Below are 18,611 nucleotides of genomic sequence, written 5' to 3'. Positions count from 1 at the left end.
GCCTTTGTTCCTGTCCTAGTTCTGTCACCTCTCTGTTCTGTAACCTTGGGCAGATCTTTCATCTCTCTAAGCCTTTGTTAATTTCATTGATAAAACGAGAATGATAACAGTAGCTGCTTTACGGCATTTCTCTGAGGTTTAAATAACACAATGTGAAGCATTTAGAACAGTGTCTGACACAAGCTAAGCCCTCAATAGATATTAGTTATTAGTTTCTAAATGTTTTTAATTATATAACATTTACAGAAGTAAAATCGTCTTCATCCAGATAGCAAATCTATGGAAAGCTATTTCACTTCAAAAGTAAATTCTGAATTTCTGGAAGTCTGTCATTAATTTGTTACAGTAAAGCCTCTCTGATGTTATTCTCTTGTTCGTTCTTAGATTTTAAAAAAATGGTGAAAGCTCACACTGGGCTTAGCGCTTTGTGTGTCACTTAATCCTCCCTACAGCCCTATAAGGTAGGTTACATTGTTATCCTAATGCTACCAGCGAGAAAACCAGGAGACAAAGCTACTGAATAACTTGCCCAAGGTCAGAAATCTTGTTCATGGTGGGGGTGGACTTCAAACTCAGGCCATTGGACTGCACCTCCCCTATGATGAGTAATCTGCATTGCGATTATGGTCAGGCTGGTTTGAGGAGACATGCTTTTAAGCCGTGCCAAGGAAGAGACACTGCACATTTAAATGTGCAAAATTTGCCTTTGGGTGTCCACAAGAAAAATAATCACATCCCTTAAAACTGATCATAAGCCTGTTTGTTTGAAGCTTCGTTGTTCGTTGCTCTTGTTGTTTTGGTGGGTTGCTGGATGAGACTAGAGGATAACTCCACTTGTAGCTTTGCCATGGTATGGAAACTTGTCCTCTGAATCTTTGTGTTCTGGCAACTCACAGGTGAGCAAAGATTTAAATTAATTGAAAAGCTTGGATTAAAATAAAACAAAAAATAAGCCTTCATACTAGATTGAATTCATTTCATTTCTGGAAGTGGACTATGTCAGGGCAATTTCTATGTGAAAAAAATAGATTAATAGTGCTCGGAGTTAGCTCACGGTATTTACTCCCTTCCACACTGTCTCAGCTTTCTCAGGATGTTAGTCAAGTTTTCATTAGGGGACTATTTTAATTTCGTTAATCAACTTTGACGTATAACATTAATCTGTGGTTATTAAATGTTTTATGCCAGGCATTCGCATGATGTGGCTGTTTTTAACAACAACCTATTTGATTTGTGGAACTTTAAATGCTGGCAGATTCTTTAATTTGGAGAAAGAAGCAAATCCTGAAGTGTGGATGAATATTGTAAGTGATGGAAAATTCCAAATAAATTTTATGAATAAATAAAGCAGATTAATTGATTGTGAGATATTAAAGTTCCTGTATGGCAGAAAAATCTCTGATAAGAAAACATAAAACATGGGTGATTTTTAACATTTCTCCAAGAGTTAAGCTAGGTAGATCTTCTTTTTTGGCTGAATAAGTAATACTTTCTAGCAATATAAAGCAGAATTATATCTTTTATAGATAACTCCCTCTTTTGAATTTACATTTTTAAGAATATTAAGAATTTCTATTTTAAGCCCTCTGGATGATATATATGACTGCCCTCTACTGGACTATGGTTTTATTATCTTTAAACCAAGAGGGGTCTCAAAAGACAATTGACACATATATATGTATAATTTAATCACTTTGCCCTGTACCTGAAACTAACACAACATTGTTAATCAACTATACTCCTATATAAAACAAAAAGTTAAAAAAAATGTGGTATATATATATATATATATATATATATATACACACACACACACACATACACACACACACACACAATGGAATTTTACTCAGCCATAAAAAAGAATAAAATAATGCCATTTGCAGCTACATTGATGGACATAGAGATTATCATACTAAGTGAAGTAAGTCAGAAAGAGAAAGACAAATACCATATGATGTCACTTATATGTGGAATCTAAAATATGACACAAATGAACTTATCTACAAAACAGAAACAAACTCACAGACGTAGAGAACAGACTTGTGGTTGCTGGGGGGTGGGGCAGGGGAGGGTTTAGAATTAGCAGATGCAAACTATTATATATAGTATGGATAAACAACGAGGTTCTATTGTCTAGCACAGGGAACTATATTCAATATCCTGTAATAAACCATAATGGAAAAGAATATGAAAAATAAAATATATAATACATATATGTGTGTGTGTATATATATATATATATATATATATATATATATATATATAAAACTGAATCACTTTGCTATACACCAGAAACTAACACAACTTTGTAAATCAACTATACTTCAATCAAATATATATATGTATACTTAAAAAAAAAAAAGACAAATGACTTGAGAATATAGTTTTGTCAGAAGAGTGGGTCAATGCTAGATATTATCTCCAACCCCCCCCAAAATTTACTACTAGCAGACATTTTCTAATAGTCTACTTATTTTTCTATCAAGACTTTATGTAGTAAATTAATTTTACAGTTACCTGGGGCTACAGATTTCAGATAATTTACCCCAAAAAGCACACACTAGTTGCTTTTTTCTAGTTCCTTTTGATAACCTTTAGAGAAGATGTTTAGCTAATGCTCATATTTTTACTGGGCAGAGTGAAATCATCACCTACAATGGCTACCCCAGTGAGGAGTACGAAGTCAGCACTCAAGATGGGTACATACTCAGTGTCAACAGAATTCCCCATGGACGAAGAGACACTAGGAGCACAGGTAGAAGATGTGTCTCTCCTGAGAAGGAGAATTGCGTATGACTAAAGTTTATTGCTGGCTGTTCATTAAGACAATGACTGATTTATCAAAATTGGTTTGAATTTTGGATTAGTCTTTACATTGTTAACAGGGAGTCTCATTCTTTTCCAATTCTCTGAAGACAGGCAAGAACCTAAAATTACAAAGAGCAAGACTGATCTTCTTGACTGCCGCCAGGCTTTCTTCTTAGGGAGTAAATGCAGAGGTGGAGCCTACATTTTGTTAGCTCATTACTGATTTCTCATGTGGAAAATTGCTGTATTCCGAATAGTGGATTTCCTCACTGTTGGAAAGAGATTGGCTGGGTTGTATGAAGCTGGCTGTGGGGTATCCCAAAAGAGTCTCTCCTGCCCCCTCTAGAATCAACAGGCCTCCCTCTGCAGGATAAAAAAAAAAAACCCAATTAAATGACAGTGGCATTTCTGAAACTTTTTCCAGGAAGGAAAACTTTAACATTCATGTATGCTTTGACCTGAGGAACAGACAGTTTATGCAATGAAAGAGCATGGGGTTACTAAGGCTTCATTCTAGAATGTGGAACGAGCCATGCAAAAGCAGACGAATTACACTCTTTAAAAGGGGAAATATAACTGCAAAGCCCCTGAGGAGGGAGAGAGAAGAGCAAGCAAAATATCTGCAAAGGCCCAGTGACCTTTATCTACCAAATCATTTACCATGAGATGATTCATGGTAAATGAGACCATTTACCATGAATCATCTCATCTCCCAGCCACATTCAGAGGCAGCTAAAATCATGTAGTTCAAGAATTCAAGAGTTTCACAATAAAAACTGGGAGTGGGACATGGGTAGGATTACTATCTAAAATATGAGATGCCCAGTTAAAGTTGAATTTCTGATAAACAGCAGATGAGTTTTTCATGTAAATCTCACTTTATGATGTGCTTATATGAAAAAGTTATTCATTGTTAATCTGAAATTCAAATTTAACAGGGCATCCTGGGTCGTTTTGTTTATCTTTGTTTTTGTTTTTGGTAAATCTTGCAATACTAGGCACAGCGAGGGGTGGGGTAGGGAGGTGCTATGAAACATAAAAGGAGAAAACTTTTACAAGAAAGACTTTACTTAAGGAGGGAGAATTTGGGGAAGATTTGGAGTTAAAAGACATTTATTAGGTGTATCTTTCTAAATGCTTTAAATGAATTAAATCAATTAAACCTCCCAGAAACCCTATGAAGTTGGCACTATTAATAGTTATCATTTTACAGATCATGAAACTGAGGTAAAACAGGTTATGTAATAGGCTCGAAGTCACACAAATGGCAAATGACAGAACCAGAATTCAAACCCAGAAAGCCTGACTCCAGAGCCTGTGCTCTTAACTACTAAGTTCTAGAATCTTCCATCCTGGTTCTCTTCCTCAGAAACTTGAGAGTTCACAAGAGGGCATTGAGTTGATTTTACTGCTATAGTTTTCAAATACTCTTCAGTGGGCAGAGGCTGGGGGTTTGACTAGAAGTTTGGTGAGGAACTGGTCATAGTCCATTTATGCTCACCTCCCCCTCCTCCTGGAAGAGGCATAAGACTCCATCAAACATGATCATCTTCATGTCTTTGTAAGTCAAACCCAGGAGATATGTAAAAGTGAATACATAGTGAATACATGTAAAAGTGAATACATAGTGCAGAGCAGTTACAAGCACATGCTTTGGCATGAAACAGAACCGGGCTTGAGTCCTACCCATGTACCTTATTAGCTGAATGACCCCTTAGGAAAGTTACCTAACTACCTTAAGTCTCCACAAGTATAAAATGAGGATCCTCAAAGTAGGAGCTACTTTATAGAGTTATTGTAAGAATTTAATAAGCTCATGCATGTCAACCAATCAGCATAACACCAGGTACAAAGTATGTGCTCAAAAAACTTGTTATGTGATTACAACACTCTACACTAATGACAAGGGGAAAAGTGAATGCTGTTTTTGGTTTTTGCTTTTCCCAGTGGGGTGTGTGTGTGTGTGTGTGTGTGTGTGTGTGTGTGTGTGTGTTTCTATCATGTTCCTGAGATGCTCTGTTTATTACAAATTTCTCTCTCTTCCTTCCTCCCTCCTTCCAGGTGCCCAGCCAGTTGTATACTTGCAGCATGCTCTGTTTGCAGACAGTGCCTGCTGGCTTCAGAATTACGCCAATGGCAGCCTTGGATTCCTTCTAGCAGATGCAGGTTACGATGTATGGATGGGAAACAGTCGGGGCAACACTTGGTCAAGGAGACACAAAACACTCTCAGTGAATGAAGAGGAATTCTGGGCCTTTAGGTAAACTATATCTATGAAAGTTCATGAAGGCAATTTGAGACAAGTCCTTTAAATATAATAGTGTGGGTGGTATTAACAATAATGTATGATACTTGGGGTCCACAGCTCCTTGTAATTTCTATTAACATCTCGAAGGAAATAAATAGCAAGAAGCTCTGATTTCCATTGATTCTCCCACAAGCGAATTATATCATTTCAACAGGGTCATTTTAACATACAATTCTATCCAATACTATACATTATAAGTATGTCCCAAGGGACAGCTTAGGAAATTCCTGTGACCAAAGTATGCACTCATTCAACCAATGTTTATTGAGTGCCTACTCTATGCACTGTTCTAGGCCCTGAGCATTCAAGAGTGAACAAAGTCTCTGCCCTTATGAAGCTTATGTTTATCCTAGTGATGCTATTACAAGTTTTTTCTCTTGGACAGCCAATCAGTTTTGCAAAGAAGATGTGTATCAGTACCATATTTTACCTACAGAAACTGTGGTTGAGAATGTATAGAATACCATTCTCAGGAAAGCTTTAACATGAGATCTTTAAAACTTTGTTAATAGGCAATAGAAAAGAATCTTTCGATATGCTGACTGCTTCTTTTAATGAAAGTGTTTTCTGCTGTCACCAAAGGACAGGCTGATGCCTGCAGTGGACATCCTTTCTCAGGCTTAAACTCCCTGTTGGTTTAAAGCCTGCTGCTAGAGCAAAACCATATTAATGAAATATTCAGTACCCACTGACAAGTTGGAAGGAAAGAAAGAATAGATGAAATTTTTAGGGTCAGACCTTTTGCCCCAGGGCAAACATTGGGAAATATTTTGTGTGGTTGGTCCTTGGCTGGGAGCTTGGAGCTTATTTACTATAAGGCATCACAACCATTCTCTTACACTGGAGAATACCAATCTATATTTCCTCTCATGTTCTTCTAATAAGCAGGCCCTTAGTTCCTGAGGTACCTAATTCTACTATATGTTATTTAGGCCTTTTTTGTTCTCTTGTATTAATGTTGGTTGAACTGGTACTATAGGATTTTGGTATATATTGAATATATCTCTATATGGACAGAAATATTAATAATAGCAACATCTGACTGAGTGTCTAATAGCAGCCAGAGTCATTCCTTTAATACTATCCAACCCCTATAGCAGCCCTGCCATATAGCATTATCATGTTCATTTCACAGATAAGGAAACTTAAGCTCAGAGCATTTAAGTAACTTATGGAAAGTTACTCAGCTAGTACATGGTGGAATCATGATTTACAACCAGTTCTGTTTCCAAAGCTGGGTATTAAGCGGCCCTAAGAGTCTTGAAGTTCCCTGGGGGACACTGAAGTAGAGGCATGCAAACCAGGTAGGGAAAGGACAGCAAAAGAAATGCAAGAGAAGGGAATGAAAAGGAAGAATGACAAGATTAAACTTCAGATAATGTAGTTTACACAAGTCTCAAATCATTCCTGTTATTAGAAAGTAACACATATAAGTGCAACAAAGAAAAGCTACAATAGCCTATATGTAACTGAATAAATAATGAAATACAAACCAAGTAAGTGGACAGCACAGAATTCTGTGTGTAAAAAATAAGCAAGTGCTCTGAGTTTTGAACTTAGCTGGGAATATTGATAAGCCCCTGTTTTATTTTTCAGCTTTGACGAAATGGCCAAATATGATCTCCCAGGAATGATAGACTTCATTGTAAACAAAACTGGTCAAGAGAAGTTGTATTTCATTGGACATTCACTTGGTACTACAATAGGTATGTTTACAAGGGTCAACACTTTACAAGGGTCAGAGCCATGCAAAAGTTCGCCTTTGAATTGGAACAGAGTAACTGTTTTACATTTACGGTGTCCTTAATTCTCTGTCCCGTGTTGGGCACATAACCCTAGTGCCCTAAGTGGCCATGAACCTGAATTCCAGAGACTGTGAGTATGTAGGACGAGCCTTTCATCTATTTCCGGTCACCGCAACACATTTGTAATGGTGATGTAATTTCCCAGGAATAATGTGTGCTCAAAATCCAAACAGGTATTTCCAAAGAGTAAGTCTCTAGATCTCCTCCAAGCTGAAAAAGTAAAGCCAAATGCCATGAAATATCCTTGAAGAACGTTAACTATGCATCAATCATATCTTCTTCACAACCCACATGGAATTTTAAAAAATAAAAAAGAGGGGCTTATACTCATATTTGAACAAATTGAAAAGGTATGGTAACATTTTGTTTGTGAATCAGACCACAAAAGCTTACTACAATAAATCAACTGGGCTTATCCATTTAGTGTATGATTTAATATTTATGGAGTAGCAATTAATTGTAAGCACTATATAGATGTTTTTAAAAGTCCCGGAAATGTACTTTGAATGTGTGGTTCCTAGATTTTTTTAAAAGAAATCAATAGTCTAGCTCCAAATAAAAATTTAAAGGAACCCATACTATTAAAAATATAAATTTGTTAGTAATCTTCCACTAAAGTTTCCAGTTTTAAGAGACTGGGTTATATGAAAATGCAGTATTTTAGTTTGGGTGAAACTGTGCAAGAGACAATAAATATTCCTACAGTAGTCTCATTATCACCATTATCATCAGGAGCAAATAGGTGTTTACCAGTGCTTTGTACTGATAGGCAGCTTACAAATTTAGACTAGGCAGTGAGCATGAGAGCAAATACACTAAAAAAGGATCAAAGAACTAATAAGGGGACCCAACCCCACCCCCCAAAAAACTGTCACTAACAGGAAAATAATTACACCGTAATAGCTAAGACTTAGGAGCTTTTACTATGTTTAGGGTCCTCTGTTCAGGACCTTTCCTACAATCTCTCTGTCTAAGCGTCAGAACAATCCTACCATTATTATTTCCATCTCATAGAAAAGGAAACAGAAGTTCATAGAAATTAAGTGGCTCCTTCAAGGTCTCTTAATACATAAGAGGTGGCACATAAATTCAAACCAGGTCACTTTGACTTCACCGATGGGGTGCTTGGGCTCTGTGGAGAAATTGTAGGGAGAAGGATGACTTGAGTGGTGTCTAGAAAAGTGGATAGGACTTAGATATGCTCTCATATCTGATTAGCAGAGAAAACAGTAAATTTGATCATCAGGGCTCTGCGTTGCATTTAGGGCATGAAATTTTTCAGTGAGCACTATTTGCCTTTTGAGTAGAGAAATTTTTGTTATGTGGGAAGGACCTACTCTTTATAGGACATTTAACAAGTCAGGCCCTAGCGCCTTAAATAATAGTTGGGCTCCCCAGTCAGTATGACCATCAAAAACTCACCTCCACGCATTTCTAGACATCTTCTAGGGGGAACAATTATGCCTGTTTCAGTCTTTGTATCAATTACTCAGCCAGTTCCTTTTCTGGCTAAGAGAGTTTCAATATTTCAACAAGAAGTTCAGAAGAAAAAAAACCCCTGCTATGGCTACGTACATACACACACACACACACACACACACACACACACACACACACACACACAGTGAAGGGGGGCCCAGGAAAGTACCTCAGGGAACCAAAACACAGAGATCCTCCACATAGCCTTTCCTGTGTGAGGCTGATCCCTGCCCTCAACCTCAGCGTGCTAGATATGGATGCAATGCTATTACTGAACAATCAGAGCAAATGGAGACATATGGTCCTTACTGGGACCATGGTGGACTGAGGGAAAGCCCGTTCCCTTTTGGATGCAGGGAAGATTCCAGAGGTTTTGGTAAGCATCCAGTGAAGCACTGAGAGCAATGAAATCTCATTTGACTGTGAGAAAGAAAAACTGTGGAATAACTGGACGATAGTGCAGAAAAAGCTGATTGATTCACCTCCCACGAACTGATTATTTATTTCTAGAGGCTCTGTGACTCACTCTGACATCTCAGAGTTGGTGGTAAAGTGACAATATTGCCAGCACTTACCCCACGCTTGGGAAGTGAAGGTGTCCCCAGTTTACTTGGCAGGAGTTGCTTCAGCAACTTATCCTTCACTTTCCCCAACCCAGTTAAATTGTCCAGAATAAGAGAAAAATGGAGACTTGAGAGCAGAGAGGGCTGAAGGCAGATTAACTTTGCAGGATAACTTAGAAGAGTTTCCCAATTCATCCCCAAGATCAATTGCAGTAAAAGGATAAAAATGACAAAGCAGAGTCCCAATTTGTTAGTAGAAACATTGCCTAAATACTTCTAATTTTTACAAGATTGTCTTGTCTCCTGTCCTCTCAGGGTTTGCAGCCTTTGCCACCATGCCTGAACTGGCACAAAGAATCAAAATGAATTTTGCCTTGAGTCCTGTGATCTCACTCAAATACCCCACGGGCATTTTTACCAGTTTTTTCCTACTTCCAAGTTCCTCAGTCAAGGTAGGCTCTTCCTTTTGCCAAAAAGTATATGAGGATCTCCTTTTGGATGATAGATCCTTATTATTTTAAAATCTATTATGAAACAAAAGTAGGACATTTAGATGAAATCTGTAGAAACCAGACTCTGGGATCATGTGCTTGGAGTGTATGTGTCCTTGTGTGTGTTTGTCTATGCCACAATGTCTACAGCTCCCATATACAATTCACTATACTCAGTTATTAACAGACCTGAGTATAAATCAGAATTTCTAACTGAGCTGACTGCCGTGTCAGTTTAAGATCTACTCACAAGTTTCCTTGTTCCATTCTTATTCCCCTGGGCATGTCAATGAATTCACAGTGTCCAAATGGAAGACATTTTCCAAGTTACATGTGATCACTGATATCCCTGACTTTGATGTTAGAAAAGCCTGAATGATATAACCCTTCCCATATGGGAGCTTGCTCTAATTTACTGAAGCTAAGATTCCAAAGCGTAAATGTCTTAGAACTGAATTATTCATTCAAGTATTTATTGGTTATTTTCCAATGGTTGGAAAAGTAGTTTGATGGTCAGTTGTGAGTTTGGGATTTTATTCTTTGAAAGTTTTTTTCTGTTTGCTTTTTGTTTCTCTAAAAAGGTCATTGCCACAATGAACATAGTATTTTATCAAGATTGCCCCTCAAATTTGGGGCAAAGGGTAGAATAAATGTTGGCCAAAATGAAGTCAAGGAGACCAATTAGGGTATCACAATAATTCATATATAAAATGAGGTCCTGGTTTGAGGTGAATAGGTAGAAATGGGAAAAAAAGTATTTGTGAGCTAACACAAGGAAGAACTTCCATGAGGCCTAATGATTGGTTTGATAGTAGTTTTTTGGTATTGTTTAGTAAGCTCAAGTGATGTAACTTCCCTTTTTTGTCGTTGATAGTTCTATTTTAAAGTGTGCTGACATCAGTTAGTTTTAGATGTTTACTACATTTGGGCAGAGTTGAGCAGACAAATTAGTTGAATTAAATTCAGAGATAGACACATCTATTTCTAAATACACCAGTTTTGCATATGTGTGGCTTTGCCTACATAGGTCGGGTCTGAGGCACATATTGTCCCTGACTTACCTCAGTTTCTTATCCTCTACTGTCAAACTTCCTGCCACTTTAAGTCCCATTCTCTGGCCCACCCCCCATTTCATAATATCCGTTGCCCCTAGAAGCTCCAGTCCTCCCATCAGAGATGCCCGCCCAAGATTGCTTTTCCAAAAGCCCTAGAAGTTTTAACTATGCTGCCTCCCAAGACATCAATTGTTTTTCTGTCCAGTGTCACCATCCCTTCAGTACTCCATCCTCTACCTTTCAGCATAAAAGCTGGCTACTCTGGAACACTACCAGAAAGGTGATGTGTACACGGGTAATAGGGAAAACCCCTGCTTTTCCTTCCTATTCAAGGCAATATTTGACCTTAAGGAGAAACTGCTCTACCTTTCTTGCCATTTAAAGAGAAATACAGGCAATCGCTGATTGGACAGAATGCGGGGGAGCTTCACCATGGAGAAATTAGCTAATTTGAGGTTGAGGGTCCTTACTGCAGTCTCCTTGTAAATTATGTTTGATGATATTAGCTGGGTGGAGACCGATTCATAAATAGTAACTTTTCCTGAATGACTTGATCTCCTTGACCAAAACAGCAAATAAATATACAAATATAAGTAGAGCCCCGAGAATTCTCATTCCTGGGATGAATGGAATGTCAAGAAGTCTGAAAATGGTCCTCAAAAGAATAATTATTTTTTATTTTTACAGAGAATTTTTGGTACCAAAGGTTTCTTTTTAGAAAATAAAATAAGGAAGTCATCTTCTACCAAAATCTGCAACAATAAAATATTACAGGCGATATGTATTGAATTTATGTCTTTATGGGCCGGATTCAACATGAAAAATGTGAACATGGTATGTATAATGATTCTGGGGCCATTTGATGCTTTTAGAAATTCCAGTTTTTCTTTGATTCATTTTGATGTATCTATTATACTACATAAATTAATGTGGTATTCTAAACTTAAGGGCAGAGATTTGCTATGCATAGAAGATTAGATATTCAATGGACCATGAATGTGAAGACTGAGGAAGACAATAGGCAGCTTCATCCTTTCATACCTGGTCAAATTTAAGAAAATAGTTGTTCCACAATAGGTAGTGGTTTCACATGTTCACAATCAGCCACCACTTAACTACAGTCAACTTGATTTTATTTCAGTACAACACAGTGCATTAAAAAATAAAATAAAATCCTAGAAAAGAAGTACATAGAAGCATTAAATTTATTCCATGTATGCCTTCACTTGTTGGGTGAATTTAACCTCAAATAAAATTCATCATTTAACTTGGAACATACAAGACAGAATGGAATGGAGTGTAATCCCTTTCCTATGAAAGAGCAGAAGTCCTGTTTCATCAACTCCTTGTTTCCTGTTATTGAGAATTCAAGGAGGAGGAGGAGTTCAGACTAAAGACCAGTGTGGTTGAGTAGTTATCTCTGCCATATTCCAAATGGCAGCCAGCGAGACTGTTACAGTGAAGCTAGTTCCAAAATAGCTTTTCTCGGCCAGCCACCCTACCCCCATTCTTTAAGAGGATAAGTTGTGTTAGACCAAAAACCTTGAGGAACAATTGTTCAAAGCCTGCTTCTTCAAAAGTAAAGATTTTTAATAGTTTCCTTGATTTGTTCCATTATATTCTAAGACATACAATTATCGGTACTATTTTATGTCTACAATTTTCATCTCTATTATATTTATGAAGATTGAAGTACAGTACACATGGAAGTGATTGATTTTTAGCTTTTTTTTGCAGTATTTTATTTTTTCCTTACAAGAGCACAGCAGATTGGTAGTATGATTTTTAACATGTCCATTTAATAGATGAAAATACAGAAACTCAGAGATGATAAATAACTTGCCCAAAGTCACAAAGCTTATCATTAACAAAGTTAGGTCCTGAACTCCAGGATTTTTGATCTATTGATCTGTGATCATCACATCTGTGCACACACACACCCGCAGCCCCACACACACACACTTGCACAGAGTACCTTTCTTGGTTGCTTTGCTCCATCATGTCCATTGTTGCTCCTGCTTCAAAATAAGCAAATTATCCTACAGCTTCAGAGCTGATGCAGGTTTGCTCTCAAGCAGCCCATGCCACCAGTCAGCCCATGGTTCACCCACATTCAAGTGCCTGACATGAATTTGTAATTATCTAGATGATTCTTCCTTGCCATTTTCAAAACCACAATATTTGTTTATTAGTTCTTAGCATAATTATGATCTGCTTCTGAAAGGCATAGTTTTTTCGTTGGGTGGTTAATGCCGTAATACGTGTCCTTTTTCCTTCAGAGCCGAATGGATGTGTATATGTCCCATGCTCCCACTGGATCGTCAATACAGAACATCCTGCATATAAAACAGGTAGGGTCTTTGTCATGGAAAACTATTCCCTTAATTTTCTTTATATACAAAAGGACAGAGTTAGCATGTCTGTTCTAAGAAACTTAGCAGCTGGCTTCCTTTTTGCCCTTGTCACCATCTTTATGGTTTGATTTCCCTGGATTTTAAGAGACAGAACAAGGGATGGGGCAGACCAAGTAGGTGACATAAATGAACCCCATCTTAAATCAGAGCTTGTAAAATAGGCCCTGAGCTGAAACGAAAGGTAATCTGGGAGAGCCTCAGGAGAACTGAGCCTTCCCCAGAGAGAGAAATACCTGAGATCTGATTTCCCCCTAATGAGGCTTGGTTTTCCACTACCTTTTCCTTCAAACCAAGGAGATCATTGCATCACTTTCTGTCGACCTTGTTTTTCATACTGGTAAAATTTATTTATATCTTTCTGGTGATCCTGAAGCCTTATTTTCTTCCCAGCGTACAGTGCTTTTCTAAGATTTGCTGTTAACAATCATGATTCTTACTGTGAATATTACTTTTCTATAAAACATTTAATTCAGCTTTACCGATCTGATGAATTCAGAGCTTATGACTGGGGAAGTGAAGCTGAGAACATGCATCATTACAACCAGGTGAGCTATTCAGAGTGACCCCAGAAGGGTGGCTTTGAAAACTTACAATGATAAGTTATTTGAGAGTAAAAAGAATCCTAGCTGACAATTGGTCTCATTCACATTGGTTGATAGAGATTTTTTTTTAAAGTCTAGTTTTAATATGTATTCATTTCAGAAAATCTAGAAATAAAAGAATTATATACTAAGGGAGTTAAGTCATTTATAATCCCTCCACCCAGAGATAACTATAGTAGATGTATCAATATTTTATTACATTTATTCCAATCTCAACATCACTGCTTTTCCACAACTTTCAATCTTGCTTTTTTATTTACAGTCATAGCAAAACATAACCAATGTTACTGAGGGGTTTTTTTAAACATTCTTTTTAATGGCTGCATAATAATGAAAATTGTTTTATAAAAATCTATAAAAATTTACAGAGTAAATGAATACACGCTTCTTGATACCAACAGAAGAAAATTAGGATTACACATAAAAGAGAATTTTCCACCCATGAAGTGTTGAATCTTAAGGCAACTTTTTCCCTCTAACTTTACGCACCAAAATTTATAGACTCATTTAGCCTTCCTATACTTTTAATCAATCCTGTTGCCACCTTCCTTTTTCTAAGTCAGGGTCTGGGCTTCTCAGTATGAACTAAGCACATTTTTCTGATGTTTTCCCAGACTGACATATTTAAGGCTATTAGTGCAAACATAGATCGATGAAATTGTTTCTGAACATCAAATCAGTCAGTCAGACCAGTCAATTTCTCAGTAATGGATTGAATTTTTAGAGAAATGATTCTACTAGCCCTTAAGACAATGAGAGCTATATATAATTTTATTATTATTTTTAATCAGCTTAAGGTGTGATTTACATACAGTAAAATTCACTGATTTTATGTGTCTAACTCAGTGAGTTTTGACAAATATATTCATTCATATAGCCACATCACAAGCAAGATATTGAATATTTTCATTACTCTCAAAGGTTTTTTCCTGCTCCTCAGACAGTGTATATTTACAAATGCATATATTTGCAAATGCTTAGAAAAAGGCCAGAAAATAAATAAACAGCAAATGTTAAAGTGATAACTTTCAAAAAGGGGAAGAAAGGAAGAGTGAAGTGGATGGACATGAAAGAGTAAAGGAGGCTCTCATTTTGGATTTTACATACATTTGTTTTCTTTCATTATTGTAATGAGCATGTTATAGTTATATATTGTTTACATTTACAAGAAAATAAAGCAAAAAACACACACACACATAAGACCATTATTGTCAAGTTCAGCTTTATTGAGGTAAAACTGACCAAAAAATATTTAAGATTGAAGTGTACAACATGATGACAAGTATTGAGAGTGTAAATGGCCTCAGAATTTACACATAGTTAGCTAGCTGGTCCTACCCTACTCCAGGTCAATCCTGTTTTATTTGTTTGTAATTTTAGATCATTGGAAGTCAATTTTTATTACATTCAGAAGTATCAACAGTTTGTCCTCTCCTTAAGTTCCCAGCACAATCTCTGTGTCCACTCTATGTTTTTTTTAAGAATAAGAGGATTAACCCATGTAAGCCTCATGAGGGTAGGAATTTCCTTCTCTTTTGTTCACCAGTATTGTCTCACCTGGCAGAGTACCTGGAACTTACTGGCCCCTTAATACTTGTTTGTTGCATGAATGAAATTTTTTAACTTCCCTCTAATCCACCTTAAAATCTCTGTCTTCTTGATTCTCTCCTTCCTTTCACTCTCAGAAAATGAAAGTCCTCTTATTATCCAAGTTATCCTGATCTTGTGCCCTCGACCCCATCTCTTCTCATATCTTCTTACTGGCTTCTCTTATTATCTTAAATGAACTCCTATCCCTTATGAAAAACAAACAAAAAACCTTCCGTCAACCCATCAATTCTATCAAGTCATCCTTCCATCACTCTGTTTTTATCAACATTTTTTAATATTTAAAAGGGAAGTGGAGAAGTATCTCCACTTCTCCACTCACTCCTGAACCCTGGAAAATGTAGTTTTGGTCTTCATCTTCTTATTATAGCTACTCTATTTAAAGTTGCTTGTGGCTTTTAATTGCCAAATATAATTGCCTATTCTCACCTATATCTTGTGTTAGTTACCACAGTCTCCTTGCAACTCACCCCGCTGATTTGGACTTCCATAATATAATGATCTCTGATTTTTTTCCTTCCCTTTTTGATTGCTCCCTTTGTCCTCTGACTGGCTACTCTCTGTCCCCCACTGCTCTCAAATTGTCAGAATTCCTCCAAAATTCTTCAAATCTCTCTCCCCTTTGTCTTTGGAGAATTTAGCCATCCTTATAGCTTCAGTTACCCCCTTATGTGGATCATCGAAACTGCTTGTCTAGATTTTTTTCAGGACCCATTTCCAACCTATTTATTCTTCAAGTCATCCCACAAACTGATGCCTATACAATCATCCTAAGACAGAGCTCTGAGAAATGAACTTGCCTTGTCTCCAAAACTTCCCAGCTGCCTCAGCCTTTCATTTAGACCTTGACTGTCTCCAATCTTATATCCTACAGTATTCCCTTACATATTTTCTTTTCTGGGTACACTGGACAGCTTGCCATTCCTGACCATGGCATACATGCTATTCGTGCTTGCTGGAAAGCCCTGCCACCTTCATCCTTGTCTGTAAAATCCAACCATTCCTCAAGAGTCGTTTCAAATGACTGCTCTTTATATGAAGTCCCAGTTGGAAATAATTTCTTCTTTGTCTTCACTTCCATTGCATTTGGGGAATGTTTTATAGCATTTAATATACCCTACTTTGTTTACAAAAGTTTATTTAGCCATCTTGCCTTGTTCCTTCACACTCCTTGAATATAGAGTCCATTGCATGCTTTCTTCCTGTGGTCATAGTAAATATTCAGTAGTCTCTATTTATTTGAAGTCAGTTGTTGCTCTGAGGAGCTTCCTCTCACGAATGCACTTTCTCTCTCTTCCATAGAGTCGTCCCCCACTATATGACCTGACTGCCATGAAAGTGCCTACTGCTATTTGGGTTGGTGGAAATGATGTCCTTGTAACACCCCAGGATGTAACCAGGATACTCCCCCAAATCAGGAATCTCCGTTACTTCAACCTATTGCCAGATTGGAACCACTTTGATTTCATCTGGGGCCTCGATGCTGCTCAACGGGTGTACAGTAAAATCATAGATTTGATGAAGTCATTTCCCTGACTGCAATACATCTACTCTTCAGGTAAAAGTTGCTTCCAAGCCCATAAGAGACTTTGGGGAAAATACTCATCAGCAATGAGTTCTACTCCAGCATCCTTCACCTTGTTGCTGTCGCTGAGGTGTTCCCTTATCACGGCATCCCAGCTAGGAATTGTATCTACTGTGCTGCTCTTTCTCTAAGAAATGTCCACATCTGAAATCTTAGAATCTTCCCCTCAGTCAGGACTAGGTCCATTTTTTCATCTAAGCCCTAGTAAACTCTTCTCTACTAACTGTACACTTCAGGGAGGAGTTAAAAGAGGCCTTTCTCTTTCTTATTTCAAATAAATATAGTGGCTTCATGCAAATGATACTCACTCCCCATCCCCTTTTTCTAAGGATTGAATATCAGCATAGAAGTGCTGGCCTAGAAAAATCTTGTCAAGGGAGTCATTTGGCAATATGTTTCGGGTGGCTGTGATCTTGTGGCTTTCTTGAAATCACAATTAGGGCAATAGTCATATGGTCATCTACAGACAAGCTATGAAATAAGTCTGATCCACATCAAGCATGAAAAAAATAGCAGAATGGAAAACTAACCAGATTTAAGTATTCCAGGAGTTTGTTTTACTGTTACAAGCTAGGGGGAAAACTAACTCTTAGTAAGCATATGACTCAACTGGAAGGAGTGGAAGGATGTGGCTGTAATAGATTAGCCTACTAGTTATGAACATTTAAGAGGCATTGGACATCGGTTGATATGTTTACAGAGAGAAAAGAGGGCATTGGTTAATATAAGAATCTGGTTAAGTGGGGGTCAGTTAAGAGAGCTCCTGTGGGATTTGTCTTATTCATCTACTGCTACAACAATGCTTTGTAGTAAACAACTCAGTGGCTTACAACAACAAACATTTATTTTTTTATGCTCACAAGTCCACAGTCTGGCTGGTATGGCTCTATTTTACACTGAGATCACCTGGGCTTGGCTCAAAGCTGTGGGTTGGGTCCAGGTCTGTTCCACATCTTCTCTTCATTCTGGAACTAGCAGCTCTCAGGGCTATGTTCTTCACATGACAGATGCCAAAAGCACAAGAGGGCTAGCTAGATCACACTAGCATATTTGAACCTCTGCTTGTTCACATGCCTTTGGCTAATTCAGATCACATGACCAAGCCTTACCTCAGCGGGGTAGAATAGTCTGCTTCACCTACAGTGGGAAGCTGCAAACCACATGGCAGAGAGTGTGGATATATAATGCTATTATACAGGAGTGCAGAATTGGGGAAGATACTCCATTCTACCATATATAGGCATAAAATTCAAAAGACAAAAATAGGGAATACAATAAAAAGTAAGTCTTCCTGTTTCTCCCAACTCTTGTCATACACTCTCCACTTCAAAGACACCTAACTCTTACCAATATTTTGCGTATCCTTCTACAGACTATGCCATGCATATTCTAATGGATCCACAGATACCCATTTAGTTTTTTCTCCTATATGTACCGTACTATTCATACTTTTCCACGTCTTGCTTTGATCACTTAGTATATCTTGGAGATCATTCCCCATCAGTTCATATGGAACACTATTAAAGGTTACATGGAAATTCATCATTAACAGAGATTAAGATGAATTAGGATTTTTTGTAATTACACACAGTGTTGTAGAAAATAATGTACAAACATAAGTTTATACTTTATACAAATATCATTTATACCTACAGGATAAATTATCTTTGAACCAGTAATTCTGGTTCAAAGAGCATGTAGAATTTTAATTTTGGATGAAAATATTTTTTAACTTTGTTGGTTGACAGGAAATCGCAAATCATAGCTGTTAGGGTGGCTATTATCATTAAAACAAAAGACAACTAGTGTTGACAAAGAAGTGGAGAAATTGGAGCCCTTGTACATTGTTAGTGGGAATACAAAATGGCGCAGTCTCTATAGAAAGCAGTA

The 18,611-nt window shown here is 37.4% G+C and overlaps 1 protein-coding gene across 1 annotated transcript; it reads left to right on the top strand.

The window, feature by feature from the left end:
• The first annotated feature begins 1,196 nt into the window (after nt 1-1,196).
• LIPN (lipase family member N) lies at nt 1,197-16,672 on the top strand. The gene is made up of 9 exons (XM_061195508.1): nt 1,197-1,304; nt 2,641-2,758; nt 4,873-5,071; nt 6,716-6,825; nt 9,282-9,418; nt 11,200-11,346; nt 12,792-12,863; nt 13,400-13,471; nt 16,439-16,672. Exons 1-9 carry the CDS (start codon nt 1,197-1,199, stop codon nt 16,670-16,672), a joined length of 1,197 nt encoding a protein of 398 aa, XP_061051491.1.
• The last annotated feature ends 1,939 nt before the right edge of the window (nt 16,673-18,611 follow it).

This window comes from Eubalaena glacialis, chromosome 1 (genome assembly GCF_028564815.1).
Source record: "Eubalaena glacialis isolate mEubGla1 chromosome 1, mEubGla1.1.hap2.+ XY, whole genome shotgun sequence".
In the NCBI taxonomy this organism is placed as follows: domain Eukaryota; kingdom Metazoa; phylum Chordata; class Mammalia; order Artiodactyla; family Balaenidae; genus Eubalaena; species Eubalaena glacialis.
The sequence above is the reverse complement of the archived record's forward strand: the minus strand, read 5'-3'. Positions and strand labels throughout refer to the sequence as shown.